At 44.5% G+C, this 21,875-nt stretch overlaps 1 protein-coding gene across 3 annotated transcripts in view; it reads right to left on the bottom strand.

Moving 5' to 3' along the window:
- Nucleotides 1-21,875, bottom strand: part of PNPLA7 (patatin like phospholipase domain containing 7) — a 242,711-nt gene that overhangs the window by 123,896 nt on the left and 96,940 nt on the right. For all 3 annotated transcript variants that reach the window (XM_067561557.1, XM_067561556.1, XM_067561558.1), the window contains 2 exons: nt 20,059-20,190; nt 18,608-18,731 (listed from right to left, as the gene is read on the bottom strand). In XM_067561557.1, the coding sequence (XP_067417658.1) occupies nt 18,608-18,731; nt 20,059-20,190 (256 nt within the window). The remainder of the gene's footprint in view (nt 1-18,607; nt 18,732-20,058; nt 20,191-21,875) is intronic.

Genomic DNA, 21,875 nt, shown 5'->3' with positions numbered 1-21,875 from the left:
TTAGTTACTGTTCTCAGACAAATTTACATACACACTTATTATACACGTTTTATAGACGGCATATGACTGTGTAAGAACAGAAGAGGCACAAGGGTAAACACATACCTGTTTGTTATAACTGTAGTAGAAAGTGAGAGCCTGAGACATAAGCCAAGTATAACAGGGCAAGTATGAGACCTGAGCTAAAGCAGCAGTCAAGCTCTGCCGTTAGAAAGCGAAGTTAGCAGGAGTCAGGCTGTGAGCCAGTCTGTAAATTCACAGAAACTGGCAAACAGACACATCCCAAAGAAGCACTAGGTAGAGAGCACTCACACAAACACATTCCAGAAAGGTATCAGAACAACCCAGTGCTCAAAAAGACACCGAGGACTCACTGACCCCTCGGAATGACAACATATTGGACAGAGATGTTTTGATAGAACCATCCAGTACAAGGTAAAAGGTGCGGCTTACCACATCAGAGGATGGCAACTACACACGTCAGAGGGGCAATATGCAATTTGTTTGCATCAGTGTATAAAAGAGGATCTCAAAGGGAGTTTTTTTGTCTGGCCAAGTGAGGAATGGAAAGTCCCACCATTTACTGAGCTGGTCCATTGTCAGGGGCATACATGTATTAAGTGTACTTGTAGCACATATAGGGCGCTTTTTACTGTGCTCATTTGACAATAAACCTGGCCTGGTGCCTTCGTTGCTGTGGTTTTATTGGATAATCCGATCGCGGTTTGGTGTCTTGGTGATCTGCGCAGAGCTTGGACAGCACACACACTGGGAGAAGACATACGCAGCCAACAACGACAACAATAATGTTGGATTAAGATGAATGTTTACAGAGAACAGAATGATTGAGAGCTGAAAATGCAAGCAGGGACACTATGTTTCATATGGGAACCCCAACAAGTGACAAATCCAAAGCATTCTGGATCCTGGCCTGCAGAGTGCAGCTTTTCATTAGAGTAGTTTGGATTCCTGTCCATTTTACTCCTTAGCAAACAATTAATAATTGTCAGTTTTCATTGTGTTTTGTTGAAATCCAGAAATGGATTCCCCTGGTGAAATATCATCAGATGCTTAATAAGATAACCCACTGTGTGAGATGTCGTCATTCAGGACCCAGGGGTGAGCTATGACATTTCATTGCTTAGTAACACAGCCTGGTGCCTAGTTCTGTATGCTTCAGCAACAGAAGCTGTTTACTGAGGTTAAAATCCACACATTTGTTTAGAAAGAAACAGCAGATGCAGTAGCAGCTGTAATTACTATGGACTGTATAATAAAAAAAATTGCTCAGGGCTTAGCAACTAATAGACACCTAGATTAAAAAGGCAAGTCACTTTCCATCTTGGTCTATTTTCCAACAGCAAAGGAAACACAAATTTGGTTTTTATTTGTCCTTATGTTATTCATAATTTGTTCCTACATTTAACATTCCATTAAATTCTTTCAATGGAATTAACTCATCTCATCAGATACTTGGGTTTGTTTTGTTTTTTTACACAAATACGCCTGTAACTACAGGAATATTTATGCAATAGTATGTTGCATAACAGTACAAAAAAATCTATGGTTATATATCAAAGTTTCATTAAGCCCACAATACTCCAAATACATAAAAATTGCCATTGAAATAATGAATAGAAATAGAGGAGAAAAGCATAATGCACCATCCTACACACACATCTAAACTTGCAGAATATTTTTTATTATACTGTATTATTTGAGAATTATCATCGTATCGCGTAATTTATGAGACAGTCCTTATGCATGTGATAAAGCTAAGGCTGTTTTCATCCTTGCCATTCCCAGTTCCTGAACTGCATGTGCATTTCTCTGGGTGCTAAACTTACTATTTATTGTGTCTGCAATTTCCTACCTTCCATTTTGGTTTTTGAAAACCACAGACAAAAACAAAACAATTAGAGGAAAATTGGAAAAAAAGGAATTTTCCTATGATGAGCTTTGTTTTTACTGATCTTCTTCCAGATATACTACATGCATATACTAGGTATGTCTACACCACAATTAAAAACCCGCAGCTGGCCCATGTCAGCTGACTCAGGCTAAGGGGCTGTTTAATTGCAGTGTAGACATTTGGACTCAGGATGGAGCCTGGGCTCTGAAACCCTCCCCCTCATGGGGTCCCAGAGCTCAGGCTCCAGCCCAAGCCCGAATGTCTACGCTTCAATTAAACAGCCCCATAGCTTGAGCCCAAGAGCCGGAGTCAGCTGACACAGGCCAGCTGCTGATGTTTAACTACAGTGTAGACATATCAACTATGTCTATATGAGATTGAAAACTGAAATGTCTAAACAACATCTAGGTCCCAGAAAGTATGCCACTGATTTGGGTAATAGATCCAAGAGACAGAGAGGAAGCTTGCTTGTAGAGAACCCTTTATCAGTAGGACAATAAAAACCTGAGTTCAGCTGGGAGGGAGAAGGATAAACAAACACTAGCTGTGACATCACAATGTGCACTTTAAGTGCATAGATGTTTAATTACAATTTGCCTCTGAATTCAGATGTCAGTGGTTTGTCATAAAATAGTGCAATTGAATGGGAAGTCTGCATAAAATTACCAGCAAAAGAAAAAATGAGTTGTCTTTGATTCTTTACGATTTTATAAAGACCCGAGAGTCCCTTTTACCACCACAAAAAATGGATGAGACTTCTTGTTCTTTGCCTAAATATCACATACATGTCTGGCGTCTACTACTTTTGCTGGCAGTTTCTTTGGGCCTGTAATTCAACTTCTCAATCTGTGTGTGACAGGGCGCTGGTGGAGCACTGAGGGTTAAGTCAGCCCCCTGCCACTGGAGCCCTAATTAAAGGGGGAATGGAGCCGGCTAAGTGAGCCTGCAGAGACTGGGCTAACATGGAGCAGTTGGGAGGCTCTTAGACAGGCCCTATAAAGGCTCACAGGAAGGAGCTCAGGGGGCTGCCCAGAGGCTCACCAAAGGGAGGTGGTAGGAGCAGTAGCCAGAAGGGGTGAGAGGTCAGCCAGAAACCTCTGGTGGAGGTGAGCTGCCCTGATCTGGTGACGGAGACTGTGCGGCCCCTGGCCTGAGACTGTTCCTGTCAATAGCTGGTGGTGGGAAGAAAAGCCGGTAGATAAAAAGCGCTAGTGGGAGCACAAAGCTACATCTGCGAGTGGTTCGTGGGAGAAGAAGCCCGGAGTAGCAAGGGGGAAGCACTGACCCCTTTACACCTTGAGAGAAAGTATAGACAAGGAAGAGTGTTGTCTTTAACAAACCTCTCCCAGCCATGTGTCACGTTTGAGTTCAATGCATGTAAACAAAACAAAAAACAGTCTGAAAAAAACTCTTCCCTCTCTCTATTTTACCTCTTACATCATAACACTTAATCTCCAGTTGACTCCAGAGTCTTCCAGGAAAAAACAGAATTTTTTTAAAGGGACCTAAATTTCCAATATAAAGCACCAACAGACTTTTGGAAGTGAGGTTTTATTTACTTGTTTAACTGAATTGGATATAGTGAATGGACTATAATGAATTGACTATAAAATGGATAGAGAACTGGCTAGAGCATAGGGCTCAACGAATAGTGATCAATGGCTCCATGTCTAGCTGGCAGCCGGTCACAAACGGAGTTCCCCAGGGGTCAGTCCTGGGGCCGGTTTTGTTCAACGTCTTCATTAATGATCTAAAGGATGGGGTAGATTGCACCCTCAGCAAGTTTGCAGATGACACTAAGCTAGGGGGAGTTGTAGATATCCTGGAAGGTAGAGATAGGATACAGAAGGATCTAAACAAACTGGAGGATTGGGCCAAAAGAAATCTGATGAGGTTCAAGAAGGACAAGTGCAGAGTCCTGCACTTAGGAAGGAAGAATCCCATACACAGTTACAGACTGAGGACCGATGAGCTAAGCAGCAGTTGTGCAGAAAAGGACCTGGGGGTTACAGTGGATAAGAAGCTGGATATGAGTCAGCAGTGTGCCCTGCTTGCCAAGAAGGCTAATAGAATATTGGGCTGCATTAGTAGGAGCACTGCCAGCAGATCGTGGGAAGTGATTATTCCCCTCTATTCGGCATTGGTGAGGCCGCATTTAGAATATTGTGTCCAGTTTTGGGCCCCCCACTACATAAAGGATATGGACAAGTTAGAGAGAGTGCAGCGAAGGGCAACAAAAATGATTAGGGGGCTGGAGCACAAGACATATGAGGAGAGGCTGAGGGAACGAGGCTTGTTTAGTCTGCAGAAGAGAAGAATGAGGGGGGATTTGAATGCAGCCTTTAACTACCTGAAAGGGGGTTCCAGGGAGGATGGAGCTAGGCTGTTCTCAGTGGTGGCAGATGACAGAACAAGGAGCAATGGTCTCAAGTTGCAGTGGAGGAGGTCTAGTTTGGCCATTAAGAAAAAGTTTTTCACTAGCTGGGTGGTGAAGCACTGAAATGGGTTACCTAGAGAGGTTGTAGAATCTCCATCTTTAGAGTTTTACTGTGGGTTGACAAAACCCTCACTGGGATTATTTAGCTGAGGTTAGTCCTGCTTTGAGCAGGGGGTTGGACTAGATGACCTCCTGAGGTCCCTTCCAACTCTATGATTCTATGAATTGAATCTACTTTTTGGGCAGGAGGGTGATGAGTGGTGAGACATCTTCAAGACCTCTTTTATGCACCATGAAGCAACAAAAACAAAAAACAGAACACACAAGGCCACAAAACCATGTTTTTTCCTTTGCAGTTCACCTGATAAATGGTGATAAATTCACTTCTTGATCATGCCTGGCACAGAAGTTCTCATTCCAGTCTTTTGATGGAAAAAAAGTCTGTCTGGCCCTGTTTACGTGAGTGTAAAAATAAAGCTGAAGAGATCCATTCTTAACACTTTTCCACTGACAGGCCTCCAAATGTCACATTTCTAAAGTACAATTTGGCAAGCGGTTTATCTATAATTTGGCTCAATTACTCTGAATTTTTTTTTTTTAAACAATAGTCCTGATCCAACAAAGTACTGCTTACCTCTAAGCCTATGAATATTCCCACTGAAATAAACGCTTTAAGCTTGAGCATAAGTGCGTCACTGGATTGTAGCCAACGTAAACAGCAGAAGTAATGGATTTTGAAAGGTAGTTTCTATGTAGGACAATTCATTGCTTTTCATGCAGGTTTTTAATACATAATTTAAACCCACACAATGCAACCTTATATAGTGTGCAGTGCCAATATGTATGTGGTACCCATTTATCCAACAGATCAGATTTGTTTAAACTGAGCAGTACCAGCTTACCAAACTGCATGTCTGAATTACTGATCCAATGCCAGCTAAACAGTGCTCATTTTCATGTACCAATCCTTCTAGCTATTTAATCGTTTTTGCTACTTCTCTCGTCTTCCATATGTTCCCCACCCTTCTAGGATTTTTTCAGGATCTCCCGCATTCTCTCTCACTTCCTTCATGGCCGTTCATTCCATCCTGAGATTCTTTTAGTCTCTTCATCTTCCACATCCTGCATCTTTCAGTCTCACACACCAATACCTGCCAGTTTCTGTTTTATAAAAAATAGTGACTTTTATACAGGCAAGAACAGATCTAATTTCAGACACAGTACTGCCACCTACTGGATAAGGCAATGAGCAAGAACAACAAGCAGACATTGGAATGCTGGATCAGTGTTACACTAGAAACATTCAGAGCTGGCTTGGGTTTTTGTTTTTGGAGTTAAATAACTTTTTATATGAATTGGCCTCTCTCTCCCGACCCCCCCATTAAGAAGGACTTCTGTGGATAATGCCTGTATAGTGACTTTGCATGCAAACTGAGAGCTTACAATAGCAGAGCTCCCCACACGCTTCAGCAATGCATTAACAGCCTAGGAACACATGATCTGTTGTGGCATGAAACAACAGGGAGAGTGGACAGGAGAAGAAGCTCAATCCTACTCCACTGAAATCAACAGGTTTGTCAGACACGTCAGTGAGAGCAGGATTAGACCCGTTTAAAGAGACAAGGGAGAGAATACAAAGGAGAGGTAACAGTGATATAGCAAGGAGGTGTTTTCTTCACCACCCATAACTCTCAGCAGAGTCAGCGAGAAACAGAGACAAATCTGCACTGTGTTAAGAAGGGGGCTTCCACATGAGAATGTACTGCAACTGCAGGATTTAAATATTCCCCTCTAGACGATGCATGAAACACTAAATAAATAAACAAAACAGACCAGAGTCCTGGATGCTGCCACTCAGCTTCCTACTGCATCTCCTTACACAACATACCTTCAGAGCACCATCATCACCATCACAATGCCCAAACACATGCCAGGTGCCATCCAAAACAAGTATAAACATGGTCCAAAGATTATTTGGCAAGGTAGGATCAAAGAAACAAAGGCCTGGTCTATACAGTGGAACCCCGATTATCCAGTCTAATTGGGACTGGAGACCAACTAGATAACTAAAAATCTGGATAAACCGGGGCAGGTCTCTGGCTGTCGGCCCCAAGCAGCAGGACCACCACATGGGGGGAAGGGTACACTTTACTGGGGCCCAGAGGACCTGGGGCGCTCAACCCAGGCTGCAGCCCCCATTACCATGAGGAAAAAAATGTTCATGGCTCATGACATTGTATGTATGGGATGAGGGGTTGTGGTATGTGTGTGGGAGGAGTCCCGTGTTATAAGTTTGTACTGGGCCTGAAAAAACTATGCTTGGGCCCTGCCAGGCAGCTGGTGGTTGGGTTAATACAGAGAGCAAGATAATGGAGTCTTGGTTAAACAGGGTTCTACTGTACTTAAAACCTATACCAGCGTAGCTATGTCAAAGCAGGTTGCAAAAACCACATCCCCTAGTGACATAACTATGCAGACAAAACCCCAGCACAGATGCAGCTTTGCCAATGAGCTCTGTCAGCATAGCTAACATCATTCTCAGAGGTGTTGTTATTACACTGGCCAAAAAACTCCTTTGGTCAGCATACATTGCATCTACACTAGGGAGCTATACGGTATAGCTATGTTGACCTCAGCTCGGTAGTGCACACACAGCAAAGTGGGAGCAAGGAAGGGAGAGAAATGACAGGGGGGACAAGAAGGGCTTTTCTACACCTGAAATGGTGCAGCAGCACAACTGCAGCAGTGCTTCATGGTAGTCACTACCTACACTGACAAGAGGGGTTCTCCCATCCGCACAGGTAATCCACTTCTCCGAGAGGTTGATGGAAAAGGTCTTCGGTCAACCTAGCACTGTCCACGCCAGAGGTTAGCTTAGCTTAACTACACTACATCGCTCAGAGACTGGATCTTTCACACTCTGAGTGACATAGGCACGGACACAAGACTCTCAGCAAGGCACGGACACATCTTGATGGCTCTACTTGATCCCGTCAGACATACAGGCAGGGGCTGCATGATGTAAGGCTTTGAAAGCGAAGGCATGCAGCAAAGCGATTCAAAACCAGGATGATGTGGACAACACAACAGGCAAGAACATGGATTTTGGCCAGTGTTTGGATGGCTGGAATTAGAAGACCAGAGGGCACTGCTACGGCAAGGGCAGCTAACGACAGTATAGAACATGGGCTTCCTTAGCTACTGGCGCTCACTTTCTGCAGTTCATTTGCACCTGCAGCAGAGTGGACTAAGTTGATGTACCCAAGAAATGTAGTCTCTCCACAGCACACTTCAAATGGGTCTGAAATATTAGCCTGTTTACACCAGATGAGAAGGGAGAGTTTGCAGTGCTATGTTGGGGTCCCCCGAGACCTCTTCTATTTGGTTCCCCTGGAATTTAGTTTGATTCCAGTCTCGTCACCCAGGTTCCTTTATTTGGCATACAGCCAGGCTATGCTGAGTTGATCAGATTAAAGTGTCGGGGGTGGGGATAGGGCATGTCAAAAGCTACACAGCCAGCCTCTTCCTTTCCATACGTTTACACATGACACTGCATTTACTATACACACTGCATCACACGTTTTGGGATTGGCTTGATCATTTACTCTTTACCTCATCTTACTTTTCAGGCTTCTTTTATCCACTGTAATGATTCTCTGGGTGTTCCATCTTGCCTTAGCTAGTACAGACATACTATTTCCAGCCTATTGATCCATTTACCTCTCTAACCCTGTCTCCCAAGAAACAAGGCCTCACCCATGTCCAATTATTCAGGTCAATCCAGGCCTACATTCCACTGCTTTTGTTTTTCTTTCCTATGCAGTGTTTGTTTAATTTGTATTATACGCTTATCTTTCTGTGCTTTCTTTTTTAAGTTCACTACTCAGCAACACATTTACAAGACCACAGTAGTTGTAATTATTTGAACCACTATTAATACCAGGCTCAAAGTAAGAACCAGGAGGTACAAGCTTCCCTCCTATGGGATAGCCCACCATGCTGTAATGTCACCTTATAAGCTTGCTCTGTCTTTCAAGCATTCTTTTGTAATTTTAACTTTGTTTTTATTTTAATTACATTACAAAAACTGGTACAAATATAAAAATCTTTCCATGTATTACCACCGAAAATTTAGGTGTGAAACAGAACACAGGCCAATTAAAATAACATTCCCTTGGGCCTTACCAGAAATGGTCTCTCTCAGCCATCATACAATACTTGTTACCACCAGCCTAAGCAGTTTCTACTTTACCAATGTCCCAGTGTCTCAACCATACTGCGAAATGTGGAGACTATTCCCCCAGAGTGAATTCACATACCAGAAACTGTCTGTAAGCCATTACACCTGAACATGTAAGTCTCCCCCAGGTACGAACAGCAGTACAAGTCTGGGACTTTTACAACTAAGTACCCCCCTCATCAGACACAGGCCTGGGAACCAGGACACCAGTTCTCATCCTAATTCTGATGCTAACTTGCTATGCAAAGTTGAACAAGTTACTTCAGTCTGCCTAAGCCTAAATTACCCCTCTGCAAATAGGAGATAATGATATTTACCAACTTCACAACTAAGTAATGCCTGTAAAGTGTTATGCCAAAGGCAAACCAGAGTATTGTACTGTAAAGACAGTCAGTGGCAGAAATGGGAATAGAGTTCAGAAACACTTGGCTGCCGTTACTCTGCTCAAACCCATAGACCATCTTTGGGGCATCAACCATCTCTTCCATTCACAAGTGTGAACTCTGCACTGAAAGAGCCTTGCAAGGGTTTGCCTACCTGCGTGAATCTTTCAGTGCCCTGACATCTAATGAAGGGTTTGCCTACCTGCATGGATTCTTCAGTGCCCTGACATTTAATGAAGAGGAGGGGGGAAGAAATAAGGATACAAGTCACATGAAGTTAACTGAGAAAAATTACAAACATTTTCACGTTAAAAAACATCAATTTGCTCTCCAAGGCACCAAGCAATAGCTACTGTAGCACTGATGTCAAGCACGTATTTTAACACGTAGCTGCTTTTGTAATTTTTGTCAAAGGAAACAAGCTTGTGACAATGTGGATTCTGGCATAGCTAAAGCTTGAAGAAAAAAATTACACATTCCCTTTAGGGACTGCACAGAGATTAGAGGTTACTAACATCTAATTAAAAAATAGAAAAGGAATGTGCTGTCAATCCCCAAAGAAATCAGAATCTATTTAAGAACCGTTCTGATCATTGGTTTCTTACCTTTACCATATTAATATTAGGAGCTGAGCTGCATTTCTGAAGACTACAAGATTTAAAACAGATTAGATTATTCATAACTTCTAGAGTGTAAAATGAAATGCACGGCACAGCAGATCTGGCTCACTGCAACATTTGCTGTTTTAATCTAATTTCTTCTGTGATTAATCACCAGCTCTCCGTGAGATTAATGAGTGCGCTGCAGCAGAAATGCATTTTTGCCTGTTTTGCTGTATGATTTACTTAAAAGATATTTCTATTCCCTCTTTCTGGGGAGTGAAAACTGCAACAAGAGCTGGGTTTCCTTTCCATGGGTAGTCCTGTGCTAGAGAACAATGTGCAGAACTTTCCTGGACATGAAGCATTTTTACTTTTTTATTAATAAAACATTTAAGGAAGTCTTCTGGATTTTGACCAAGATTTTCAGAGGCATCAGGACTATTTAGAAAGACTGGACATACACAAGTCCATGGTGCCAGATGCAATGCATCTGAGGGTGCTGAAGGAATTGGCTGATGTGATTTCAGAGCCATTGGCTATTATCTTTGAAAGCTCGTGGCAACTGGGGGAAGTTCCTGATGATTGGAAAAAGGCAAATATAGTGCCCATCTTCAAGAAAGGGAGACTGTTATATTTGTTTAAACTTTGTTATAAAAGAATAAGCAGCCTTCACTGGGGCTAGGCGTGACAGTGCATGCCTGGAGCTTGGGTGCAGCAGCGCTGGTGACAGAACTACCGGGTATTCAGCCCTCTCATAGGCCTGACTTTAGGAACCCACTTCAAAAGTTGTGCCCTTTCATTGAAATACAAAAAGAACTGGTTACTCCCCCTGTGCAGGAACTGAGGTTTTTCAAGATGTCTTTCCCTATGGGTGCTCCATTTTAGGTGCGCTGGCACCCCCTGCACCCTTGATCAGAGATTTCGCATAGCAGTGTCCGTTTGGCCTGCGCTTGCGTGCCAGTCAGTCTAGAGCCTTGTGCCATTGATATGTAGCTCTGCATAGGCAAACCACCCTCAGTTCCTTCTCAGCTCCACAGCAGAGAACTCTGGAGTAGAGGGGAGGAGGGCGGGTAGTAGAGCACATGCAGGGGACACATCTCGATAAACCACAGTCACTGCACAGGATGAGAAACCATTTCTTCTTCTTGGAGCAGTGTCCCTACGGGTGCTCCATCTCAGTGACTATGAGCAGTTCCCTTTCAGGTGGAGGAGGCTTCTGAGTCAAGTCCAGTACGGAGGAAAGTACAGCCCAGCTGAACACAGTATCAGAAGCAGAGCTGTGACTTACAGCAGTGTTCGGTGAACATATGTAGAGATGCCCAAGTAGCAGCTTTACAGACCAATCAGGGGCACGCTCTTGAGGAAGGCCATAAAAGTGGCAATAAACCTTGTAGAATGAGTGCATACATTTGAAGATGATTCAATATTGCGAGATTCATAGCAAGAGTTAATGCAGGCTGACATCCACTTGGAAAACCTCTGGTTAGAGACTGCAGACCCTTTTGCTCTATCTTCTAGCGAGACAGACTATGGGTCTTTCTGAAAGCCTTCATCCTATTCAGATAAAAGGCCAGGGCTCTCCTGACATCAAGGATGTATGGCAGTGCCTCCTGGTTACCTAGATGCAGTGTGGGGGGAGGGGGAGAAGACAGGCAGGTGAATGACCCAATTGATATGAAACTCGGAAGAAAGTAAGGTATTTTCAATAGGGACAGGGAAGTGTTAGTACCACTATACAAGGCGCTGGTGAGACCTCATCTGAAATACTGTGTGCAATTCTGGTCTTCCCTGTTCAAGAACGATTAATTCAAACTAGAACAGGTGCTGAGAAGGGCTACTAGGATGATCCGAGAGGAGAAAGCCTGGCTTGTGGTTTCTAACCATTAGAGGAATGAAGTTCTGGAATAGTCCATACTGGACTAGGGCATTGAACTGGCAGATAGAGGCTTCCAAGCCCTCTGAGGAATCTCACTGAGGCTGGGTGCGCCAAGTCTAAATAAGCCTCTGTTGGTGGATGCTTATGAAGCTCACTGAGAGTCCTAAGCTTTTTAGAGTTAGGATGTAATCCAGTATATTCATTCGCGATGAAGTCATCGGTGGAACATGCCTGAGGTCACACCAACTGACAAACCTCGTCCATTTTTGAGAGTATATGTAGTGAATAGATTGTTCCCTACTGTAAAATCCCATGAGCCATCGACCAACCATGCTTTGAGACGAAGCACTGCAAGACAGGGTGAAGGATCTTCTTGCCTTCCTGGGAGAGGAGATGAGGAGTGGCATGAAGAGAGATCAGAGAGCAAACAGCCAGCTGTAATCAGATAAGGAAACCACATTTGCCTGGGCCAGGTCAGAATTATTAGGATAACTTTGGCTTGGTCTTTCTTTATTTTGAGCATAATTTTGGCTATTAGGGGAGTTGGCAGAAATGCATAGAGGAGAGTTGATGACCAATGAAGGTGAAAAATATCCCCGAGGGATTGGTGACTCAGTCCGCCCCTCAAGCAAAACTGAGTATATTTCTTGTTTAACCTTGTGGCAAACAAGTCTATCGGAGGGCTGCCCCATTGATGGAATATGTGATGTAATATGCGGGGGTCTATTTACCACTCATGGTCTTAGAAGAAGTGCCTGCTTAGTGCATCTGCAGTCAAATTCTGAACCCCTGGGAGATACACAACTGGATCGTCATCACAGTAGCCTATGCACCAATTCCAAAGATTGACAGCCGTAGCACAGAGGGAGGTGGATCTTGCTCCTTTTTTGTGACTGATGTAAACATGCATGATATATTCTCCATCGTGATCTTTATGTATTTGCCACTGATTAGTGGTAGGAACAAGAGACAGGCGTATCTGACCACTTTGACTTCGGGAAGGTTGCTGTGTAGCATGGCCTCTTGCAATGTCCACTTGCCCTGGGCCATGTGAGTATCTAGATGCACTCCCCACCATAGCAGAGAGGCATCCATCATTATGACAACCGTTGGGAGAGGACATGCAAATTGAACTCCTGTGCACATGTTGTGATAGTCTTTCCAGCAGACGAGAGGTTGTTTTGTGGTGGTAGGTATGAAAAGAAGCATATTTAAACTGGTGTCTGCTTGGTGAATAAGCCGTTCCGAGTCCCTCCTGAAGGCAGTGCTTTTGAAGCCTTGCGTGTTCTGTGACAAAGGTGGTGGCTGCCGTTGCTGTGTCCCAGTAATTAAAGACCATTCTTAACCGGAGTTTGGGAGCTGAGCTGAATGGTGTTGGCTATGTTGGAAAGGGCCACAAACCTGCGCAGAGTAAGGTAGGCTCTCGCTGTTACTGAATCAAGATGTGCCCCTATGAATTTTTAGTTTTGCACAGGGCTCAAAGTGGATTTTTGGATTTTTAATTGCAGGCCCAATTCAAGGAAGAAATCTGTGCTCTGTCGATAGGTGGTCCACAAAAGAGTTCAGCCTGGTACAAGTCACATGATTGTACTTTGCCATTAACGCCTGATAACTGGCTATTCTAAACTGTAAGGAGGCTGAGGAATAAGATTTCCTCCTCAGTAAGTCCAGATGCTTATGGTCTTTTTAAGGAGGTGTGGTTTTGGCGTGGTGCTGCCTTCCACATTCATTCACTGCATCAACTACCAAGGAGTTAGGTGATGGATGGGAAATTGAAAGTTTTGAATTATTTGCTGGGACGTAATACTTCTTATTCACTCTCTTGCATGTAGGCAGAATAGAAGCGGGGGTTTGCCAGAAGAGCTTCATTAACAGGCAGAGCTATGTGGGCCAGTGAGGATGAGTGGAGGATATTGAGCACCTTGACATGAGGCTCTTTCACTTCCTCAAGAGGAAACTTCAGGGAGTCTGCAACGCCCTTGCCCAGATCCTGGAAGTGCTTAAATCATCCACCAGGGACGGAGGAGCAGGAATGACAGCTTCATCCACAGATGAAGAGGAGGTGTTGGCTGTAAGAGAACCCTCTTCATCAGCTCTAGCTTCCTGCTCCTCGAAGAATTGCTCGAGAGCCAGGTCTCCTGGAATCAGCAGGTAATGCAGGTTGCCCTTCTCTGTGGTGAATGGTGCTCGATGGGCAGCTTATCATAACAGATTTCCAGAGCACGGGTCCCAGTATGGCCAGAGAGGTAGTGCATAAGCCATAGGAGGAGGCACTTAAGGGTGCTCATACCAGCAAGGCATTAGTGGCAATTAGGGGCCACAAGTAGCTGTAGCTTCAGTGGAGGCTTTTGGAAAGGGGCCTGTATAGAAGTGATGGGGAAGACCCTGCATTGACACTTGAAACACTGAGACAAGATCTCCATCAGAATCCTGGAATGGTGGAGCACCTGGAGAGATATGAGGTGAAACTGTCAATACCAGCTGAACTTCAGGTGATCTCAATGTACTCAGTACCGACAGCACTTCGGAGCCGAGCAGCAGAGAATCGGGCATCTCAGATACAGCCAGATCTCGGAGAAATGGAACTCCTCCGGTCTGCTTAGTCTGCACCAAGATGATTGTGGTCTCGGGTGCTTGTAGGGAAGAGCAGTCGCTGACAGTACCAAAAGTCTCGTGTGCTCCAAGGGAAACGAGGTTGGAGCCTGAGCACGCTCCTTTGGGACCAAGGAAGCAGACAAAGAGCTCTTCTTGATGTCTTAGTCCATTAATGATACCGATGATCTCGCCTGGTCCAAGACTTTGCCATCCTTTGGTCTTGCCATGCCCTGGGTACCTGAGGAACTGGCAGCCTCACGGGGACCTGGTTGGAGTGGAGAGCTGGTAGCGCAGGGGTAGCTGAAGATACCGACAACCTCAGCTTTTTAGAGATAGATTATCTACCCAATGAGCTAGGGGCACATTCCTTTGAGGGCTTATGACAGGAATCCTGTGTCTTCCTCTAAGATGGCCCCAGAGGTATGGGGCTCCAATGTCGTGAAGGCAGCAGACTCTCTCAGAAACCGGCGTACAGGAGGAGACAAAGCTTTCTCTCTCTGTCTTTTCTGGTTCCATAAAAGTTGCACGTCTGAGCAACGTGCGATTCCTCGAGGCAGTGGGGGCAGCAGGAGTGCTGGAAGGCATGCGCATACTACAATGCAGTCCAGTCAGGACCCAATAAGGTTTATCTGGGTAGGGATTAGGGGGCCTAACAGTTTAAATGTTTTCAACAGCTGATTACATTTAAACGGGTGGGGGAGGGGCGGCGGCGCACACCATTGGGCAGCTTTGGCTCATGGGAGGCACAGAGCCCTAGCCACGAGCTTCCCTTCATCCAGCAAGTTTGGAACGGCTGCTGCTTGTCGGCTGGCAGCAGATCTTTAAACTCAGCGAACTTCGAATAATTAAGAAAATTGTATTTTGCCAGCATGGCTTGATCATTCACAATGTGAAACAGGAGCCGTGCTGACGCGTAGATCTCCCTGACAAGCAGGTCTGTGTTTTTCACTGCGCTGTCAGGGGCAGTGGATCCCTGGGGTTGCTGGAGGGCCCATTCTATCGCCATGTGGATCACCAGAGAGTTGGGAGGTGAGTGGGTGAACAGGAAGGCTTCGCCCTTGGCAGGGACAAAATATCTCCACTCAGCCCTTTTGGGAATGGGAGTACAGGAGACAGGGATATGCCAGACCACTTGGGCTGGCTGTAAAATAGCCTCGTTGACAGAAAGGGCCATGAAAAAGGGTCCCTGCAGTTGGAGGATGTCTAATAACTGATGGTGCATGTCCTGGACTCCCTCCAGGGGACCCACAGTCTGTTGCTGCCTGCAGTTCCTACTACTAACGGTGGTCGTCAGGTGGGGAGAGTGAAGCAGACATAATTGCCTTGTAGGGGAAGGAAGAGGCCGCACTCGAAATCAGCAGAACCAGCAGCACCAGTTGAACCTCTGGTTTGTCTTCCCCTCCAGTGCTTTCTGCTTACAAGGGAGTGGTGGATGGCCAATAGGAGGCCACGGATGGCAACCCGCGGCCCCAGTATGGATCCCAGGGCAGCCCGGAAGGCCAAAAGTAAGAGGATCTGCCCACTGGCAGGCCCCGTGGGTAGCGGTACCACACCTCCCTGGTGTGGCAAGGGCATGTCCCACCCTGGGGTAGTAGCTGCAGTTTGTCCGGCGGAGAAGGGAGGACTGTGAGTGGAGAGGAGTAATGACCTTAGGTAGGGGAGCATCAGCTCCTCAGTAGAGAGTAGAGGGGCTAGGCAACAAGGGATGCAGGATGTCACGTGAGATGGCCCTGAGGGTCCAGGCGGTGTCAGTGAAGCTGGTGGGATAGACGGTAAACACAGTGGGGAGGACACCAGCATGGGTCCCAGTACAGCCAACAGGACCTCTGGACAGTACCTTCCGACTCCAGCCATGTGCCAATAAGAGGGAACTGGAGCGACATCAACCCACACAGCCTATTATCACTTCAGCTGCAAACACGAGAGGGAGGGTGACGCACGACATGTGGATCAATGGGCACTGCTACAAAAACTTTCCGGCTCCGGCACTTGGCACACATGTGCACATGCACCCACGTTTGGAATCCATCTAGGGACGAGCACACGAAGAAGAATGTATTAGGACTGTCAAGCGATTAAAAAAATAATCGCAATTAATCACAAGATTAAAAAATAGTTGAGATGAATTGCAGTTTTCATTACGCTGTTAAATAATAGAATACCAATTTAAACTGATTATAAATATTTTTGTATTTATGTCTACATTTTCAAATATATTGATTTCAATAACACAATACGAAGTGTACAGTGCTCACTTTATATTGTTTTTATTACAAATATTTGCACTGTAAAAAACAAACAAAATAAATCGTATACTTCATTTCACCTCATACAAGTCCTGTAGTGCAGTTTCTTTATCATGAAAGTGCAACTTACAAATGTAGAATTTTTTTTTTTTTTAAATATAACTGCACTCAAAACCAAAACAATGTAAAACTCTACAAGTCAAAGCATTACTGGGCGTATGAATGTTTAGCATATCTGGCACATAAATACCTCGCAGTGACAGTTATAACAGTGCAATGTGAATGCCTGTTCTCATTTTCAGGTGACGTAAATAAGAAAGAGGCAGCAGCATTATCGCCTGTAAATGTATACAAACTTTTTTGTCTTAGTGATCGGATAACAAAAAGTAGGACTGAGTGGACTTGTATGATGTGAATTGAAAAATACTATTTCTTTTGTTCATCTTTTTACAGCACAAATATTTGTAATCAAATATAATATAAAGTGAGCACTGTGCATGTTGTATTCTGTAACTGAAATCAATATATTTGAACATGTAGAAAACATCCAAAAATATTTCTGATACATTTAAATTGGTATTCTATTATTGTTTAGCAGTGAGATTAAAACTGCGAATAGCAATTCTTTTTAATCTAGTTAATTTTTTTTTTTTTTTTGCATTAATTGCACATATTAAGTGGATTAATTGACAGCCCTAAAATCTATGCTTTTGCCATCTCCAGGATGGATGAAAATAAGCTTCACCGTGATCTCCCAAAGGGAAAGAGATCTGACGGCATGCACAGTGCATGGCATGTAGCATTGGGAGCTGGTAGCATGCCTCATCCAACACAGTCTTGAAGTTAACAAAACTGTTGAGCAAAAGGAGTGCTGCTTTCACTGACCATCAAGTATTGCACAGATTGGCTAGTTCAATAGTGGGAGGCACAGGCATTGTAGCAAGAACTCCAACTTCTGTTCTCTCTTTCTGCTGGAACTCCCTCCTCCACCTCACTGCAGCTACCCAGGCTGAGCACAGACTTTTCTTGCTGAGATAGAAGAGGTAAAGGTTCATCTTGGCCTCCATGCAAAGAGATAGGAGACAGTGCGGGTACCTGAAGAATTATGAAAGTTTGGCCTTTCCTTTCCAGAAGGGCTTTTGATATCTCCCAGAAGCTAGTGCTACAGGGAGCTGAGCCAGCCATGGCCTCATAGGTTCCCAGAAGACAGCGCAAATGCAATGGTATAGTACAGCACCAACGTGGACACAGGCCAAACCACAATCAGAACACCCATACTGCACTGTTGGTGCTTGCACTGGTGCTATCCCACCAGCTCAATTACAGGCAGCTCAGTTCTCTACTGTAGGTGCAGCTAGATGCAGAGGATGGAGGAAAGGGGAACTTGTAAGGCGGCTAGGTGGGAAATGGTCACATCCAGGTAACACAAAACTTTAATGACATTGGGTTTTTTTCCATATGTTTTCTCAAAAACACCCCTGTTCGCTGTGATTGAGCCATAGCAATCTAGAGGAAAATGGACCCAAATACTTTCTCTCTTTACCTGTACTTTGTAACAAGAGTTTCCCATCTGTAGTCTCAATACCTTCTAGGTCATTTCCATTAACCTGTTTGTTTGCATGCTACCACTATTACCTTTAGGCCCTGTAATTGGTCCAAAATAAGATGCTATAATATCATTTGATCATATTATATGCTTCAAGGGAACTCACACTTGACCTTCCTCCTGATGGTATGTTGCAGTAGCACATCTATTTATAGGCAGAACTGTTAGTCTTCAATAACCGGAACAAACAGGAGAGCGTTTGAATTGAAGCCTCAGTATTTCAGAGGTCTCCTTAGTTTAAATTTAAGACAGGCAAAGTTCTTGCACAGCTACGGCTGTAAAGCTCAAAATACTTTTCAGATTTTAACCTGTGTTACTATGAGCAAGCAATGAACATAGGCATGTGGGAGAAAAAGTAAACTAACATGGATACACACTACCATTTGGAATTGAAAGAGCTGGTCTGAGGACATGGATTTGAAGAAATCTGCACATTGCACACATACCATACCACTTACCGTGTCAGAAACAAAATAGAATAGTAGCAAATTGAAAAAAGTGTCCACAAATTCTACACATGTACTATCCTGACACACAGCTTGCTGGTAGCAGCAGCTTCCTCCCTTTCAAATAGCTGACAGCTTCCCTTTCACAAGCCAAGACCAGTTGTCAAGATCAAACTTATTAACTGCATTTCTGTTTGTTTGTTTTGTTTAAAAAGCCAGAGTTTTCTATAAAGTTCAGCAAGTAGTTCTGAAGCTGGTTCTTACCACTCCAATGAGGTCTCCTCGTCCATATTCACCAGTCAGTTGCTTTTTCCCATCATCCATTCTGATGACAGAACGAAGTCGACCGTTCAGCACAATGTAAGTGCAGTCCGACTTATCGCCCTGCCTGGGAGAGAACAATCCACACTAAGAATGAGTGGGGCATCTGTGCTCGACAAATGCATCCCAAAACAAATAACTAATCAGCTCTATGTAAACGTCATCCCATCCCTTGGAAGCTCTGCTCTCTGCGGAGATGCGAAACATTTACTGAACAATTTAAAAAAAACAACCTGACCACAGATTTGTTAAATGCAACTTACAAACACATTTCAACTTTGAGTGTCTACAGTCAACAACTGGTTGGTTTTAGGTCACCAGGTAGACAGCTGGAATTTGCTCACTCCCTAGCAAAGCAAACAGCCTACAGGAAAATAGTTGAACTGGGGGTGCAGGGCAATGCTGCAGAGAGAAGAGAACAAAATTGCTTGGGTGGGTGGCTCTACTCAAACCTCAACCTCTTCTTTTGGTAGGAAAGCCTGTGCATGGCGTGAAGCATTAGCCTTGGAGCCTTCACCTGGGTTCAAGCCCAGCTTTTGATATGGTAGAATGCTGCTTGACATTCAGATCTCCAGCGTAATGAAGGATAAAGTGGGGCTTAAAACTCTGATATTGGAACCAATACTAGAGCACAGCCTGTCCAGGTGATTTAACACCAATTTCCCCAGTGACATGTGATGTTTTCATGCACTGACCAAGTATCTGAGATTTCTATTAGCACCGACATTGCATGAGCAGTAACAGAAATTAGAATTACAGTTACCTGCTAATTATACTAACTGCAAATCTGATCTTTGTCCTCCCAGCCACTGCTTCCATACAGTAGATCCAATTTATATTAGGAATAACTTTATCAAACAAATGGAGCTATCCAAGGAGGAATTTGGCCCAGTACACATATTAAGTGCTGTAAAGTCAGTTTTAATTTACTGTTTGGCAAACCCAACTGAGTTCATTTGGTTTATTTCAAACTGCAAGCTCCTTAAGGCAGAGTTTTTATCCTCTGTACACTGCAGAAGCCTTTACTGGCAAACAAAAACTGTCTATATGCACTGCTATGGTCTTACTTCGTGTATTATCTGTTCTGCTACATCAGTAAGTTACCAAAGAATTTAAAGCAAAGAAGCCTGCAGGGATTTTGCGTCTCATCTCTCACTAATATAAATGAAACCATTAGGCTGAAAAATACTATGCTGATAGGCACTAGGGAAAACCCTCAAAAGGCAGACAGATAAACCCTCATCCAGTTGATGAGTTTGCCCCAGTGAGTAACCACGTGGGATAACAGGTGCAGCGCTCTTTTGTTTGTTTGTTTATTTGACTTTGAAACCTTTGATATTATTCCAGCAGAGGTATTGGGACTTACAACATCCGCCATTTTGCTTCCATCTCACCTGTAAACAGCTCGTCCAGCCTCCACCTCCATCCAGTCCAAGGCAAAGTCAATCTGCCTCACAAATGGGGACATCCTCTTTACAAGACTGTGCGCCACACCCAGCACTACACTTGGCTGCACCCGCATTATCCTAGAAGAGAAACACAAAGCCACCTTAATGCTTCACTCAAACAAACAAACACAGACAACTTCCCCAAAACAAACTGCGGGCGCTGCCTGTGCAACGCGGGGCTTCACAAGGAGGATCAGTTAAATGGGTTTTCACTTTTGAAATGGAATAAAAATGCAGTCTACATAACTACTGCTTACTCAGTGCCAAGACTCCAGTTTTCCATGGTTCATTATGCACTGGCCTCCCCTGCCCTGCCCTGCCCTGCGCGCGCACATGCACACACACAGTGTTTAAGGAGATTCTCTCTCTTTACTGAGTGCTTGTCTACCCAGCACGGCGAAGCGCACTAGAGGGTACAGTTTTAAAGCCACGCTAACGTGCTGCACTCTAACTGCCCTGTGTAGACCTTGCGGACAGCATTAGCATGAAGTAGGTACCATTTGGAGTGCACCCACAGGGTCTACACGGGGCCATTAGAGAGCAACACACTAGTGCATTTTACAAATCACACCCCTCTGGTGCACTCTGCCATGCCACGTAGACAAGCCCTGAGAGTCTTACTGAGTTTGGTAGTTCACAATGATCTTAAAAATAAAATAAAAAAGACAGAGCTGCAGACTGGATGACAAAGTGCTCCCTGGGTAATTTCAGTGGTTAGAAGTGATAATTAAAGCCCATACGCTCAAACAATTGACCCCGAGGCAGTGAAGTTATGCCACTCCTTCTGCGGATGGTTAACAACAGTTAGTGCCATCGGACCAACAGAGCAGCGTACCACCACCATGTCCTGTACTCTGGGGATGCCTACACTGCAGCTAGCGGCAGGCCACCGAGCCCGAGGAAACAGCCTTGTGCTAGCAGGGCTTGAGCGAGCATGCTCAGAACAACAGTATACATGTTGTGTCTCATGCTAATGTTCAGGATCTCAAGTCTAGGTGGGCAGGTGGGCTTCGAAGCCCAAGCTCCAGCCCAAGCCACCACATCCACACTGCTATTTTTGGCAAGCTGCCTAGAGCCCTGCTAATGCAAGTCTGTCCACCCCGGCTGGGAGCTCACTCCCCACTGCAGCACAGACGTACCCACTGAAGGACATCAGGAATTTTAGATTTAAAGTCCCCCACTTCCATGCAAATCTGACGCCTCCTCTCATCTTTTGTGGAAAATTATTCACATGAGAAAGAAAGAATCATGAACCTAATGTTACAGAAAGTTACTTTTACACCAAATGACAGATCCCCTGGCATTTTATGTTTCCCGCATGAATTATTTCTTGGTGTCCCTAATTTTGAGTTTTTAATCACAGGGCTGGTTTTGGGCAGGTAGAGATGAATGTGCAAAAGTTCTACATTTCTGAGTACCCTTAACTCGAATACACTTACAGAGCGGAAGGACTAGTCAGAGGGCAAGCAGGGCACCAATACAACAGCACCAGAGAGACAGACCACAATTCATCTTTGAGATATATGGATGAAAAGCACGATATAAGAGCTAGATCATTTTACTGGACTTGGCTATGTAAAATCATAGCTGTGATTGCACTCGTCAGGGTACAAGACAAATTAGGGGCAGACTACGGTGAAGAAAATCCACTGAGTTTACTGAAGCAGTTCCACACAGACACAACCATCTCTCTCAGCCCCCACCCAGGCAGGGGTTCCCTGGAACTGTTTCATTAGGTCCCACAGGCCTGTCCCAGACAGTCC

The sequence above is a fragment of the Emydura macquarii genome, unplaced genomic scaffold (genome assembly GCF_026122565.2).
Source record: "Emydura macquarii macquarii isolate MOO-44397 ecotype Brisbane River unplaced genomic scaffold, CSIRO-AGI_Emac_v2 contig_2417, whole genome shotgun sequence".
In the NCBI taxonomy this organism is placed as follows: domain Eukaryota; kingdom Metazoa; phylum Chordata; order Testudines; family Chelidae; genus Emydura; species Emydura macquarii.
The sequence above is the reverse complement of the archived record's forward strand: the minus strand, read 5'-3'. Positions and strand labels throughout refer to the sequence as shown.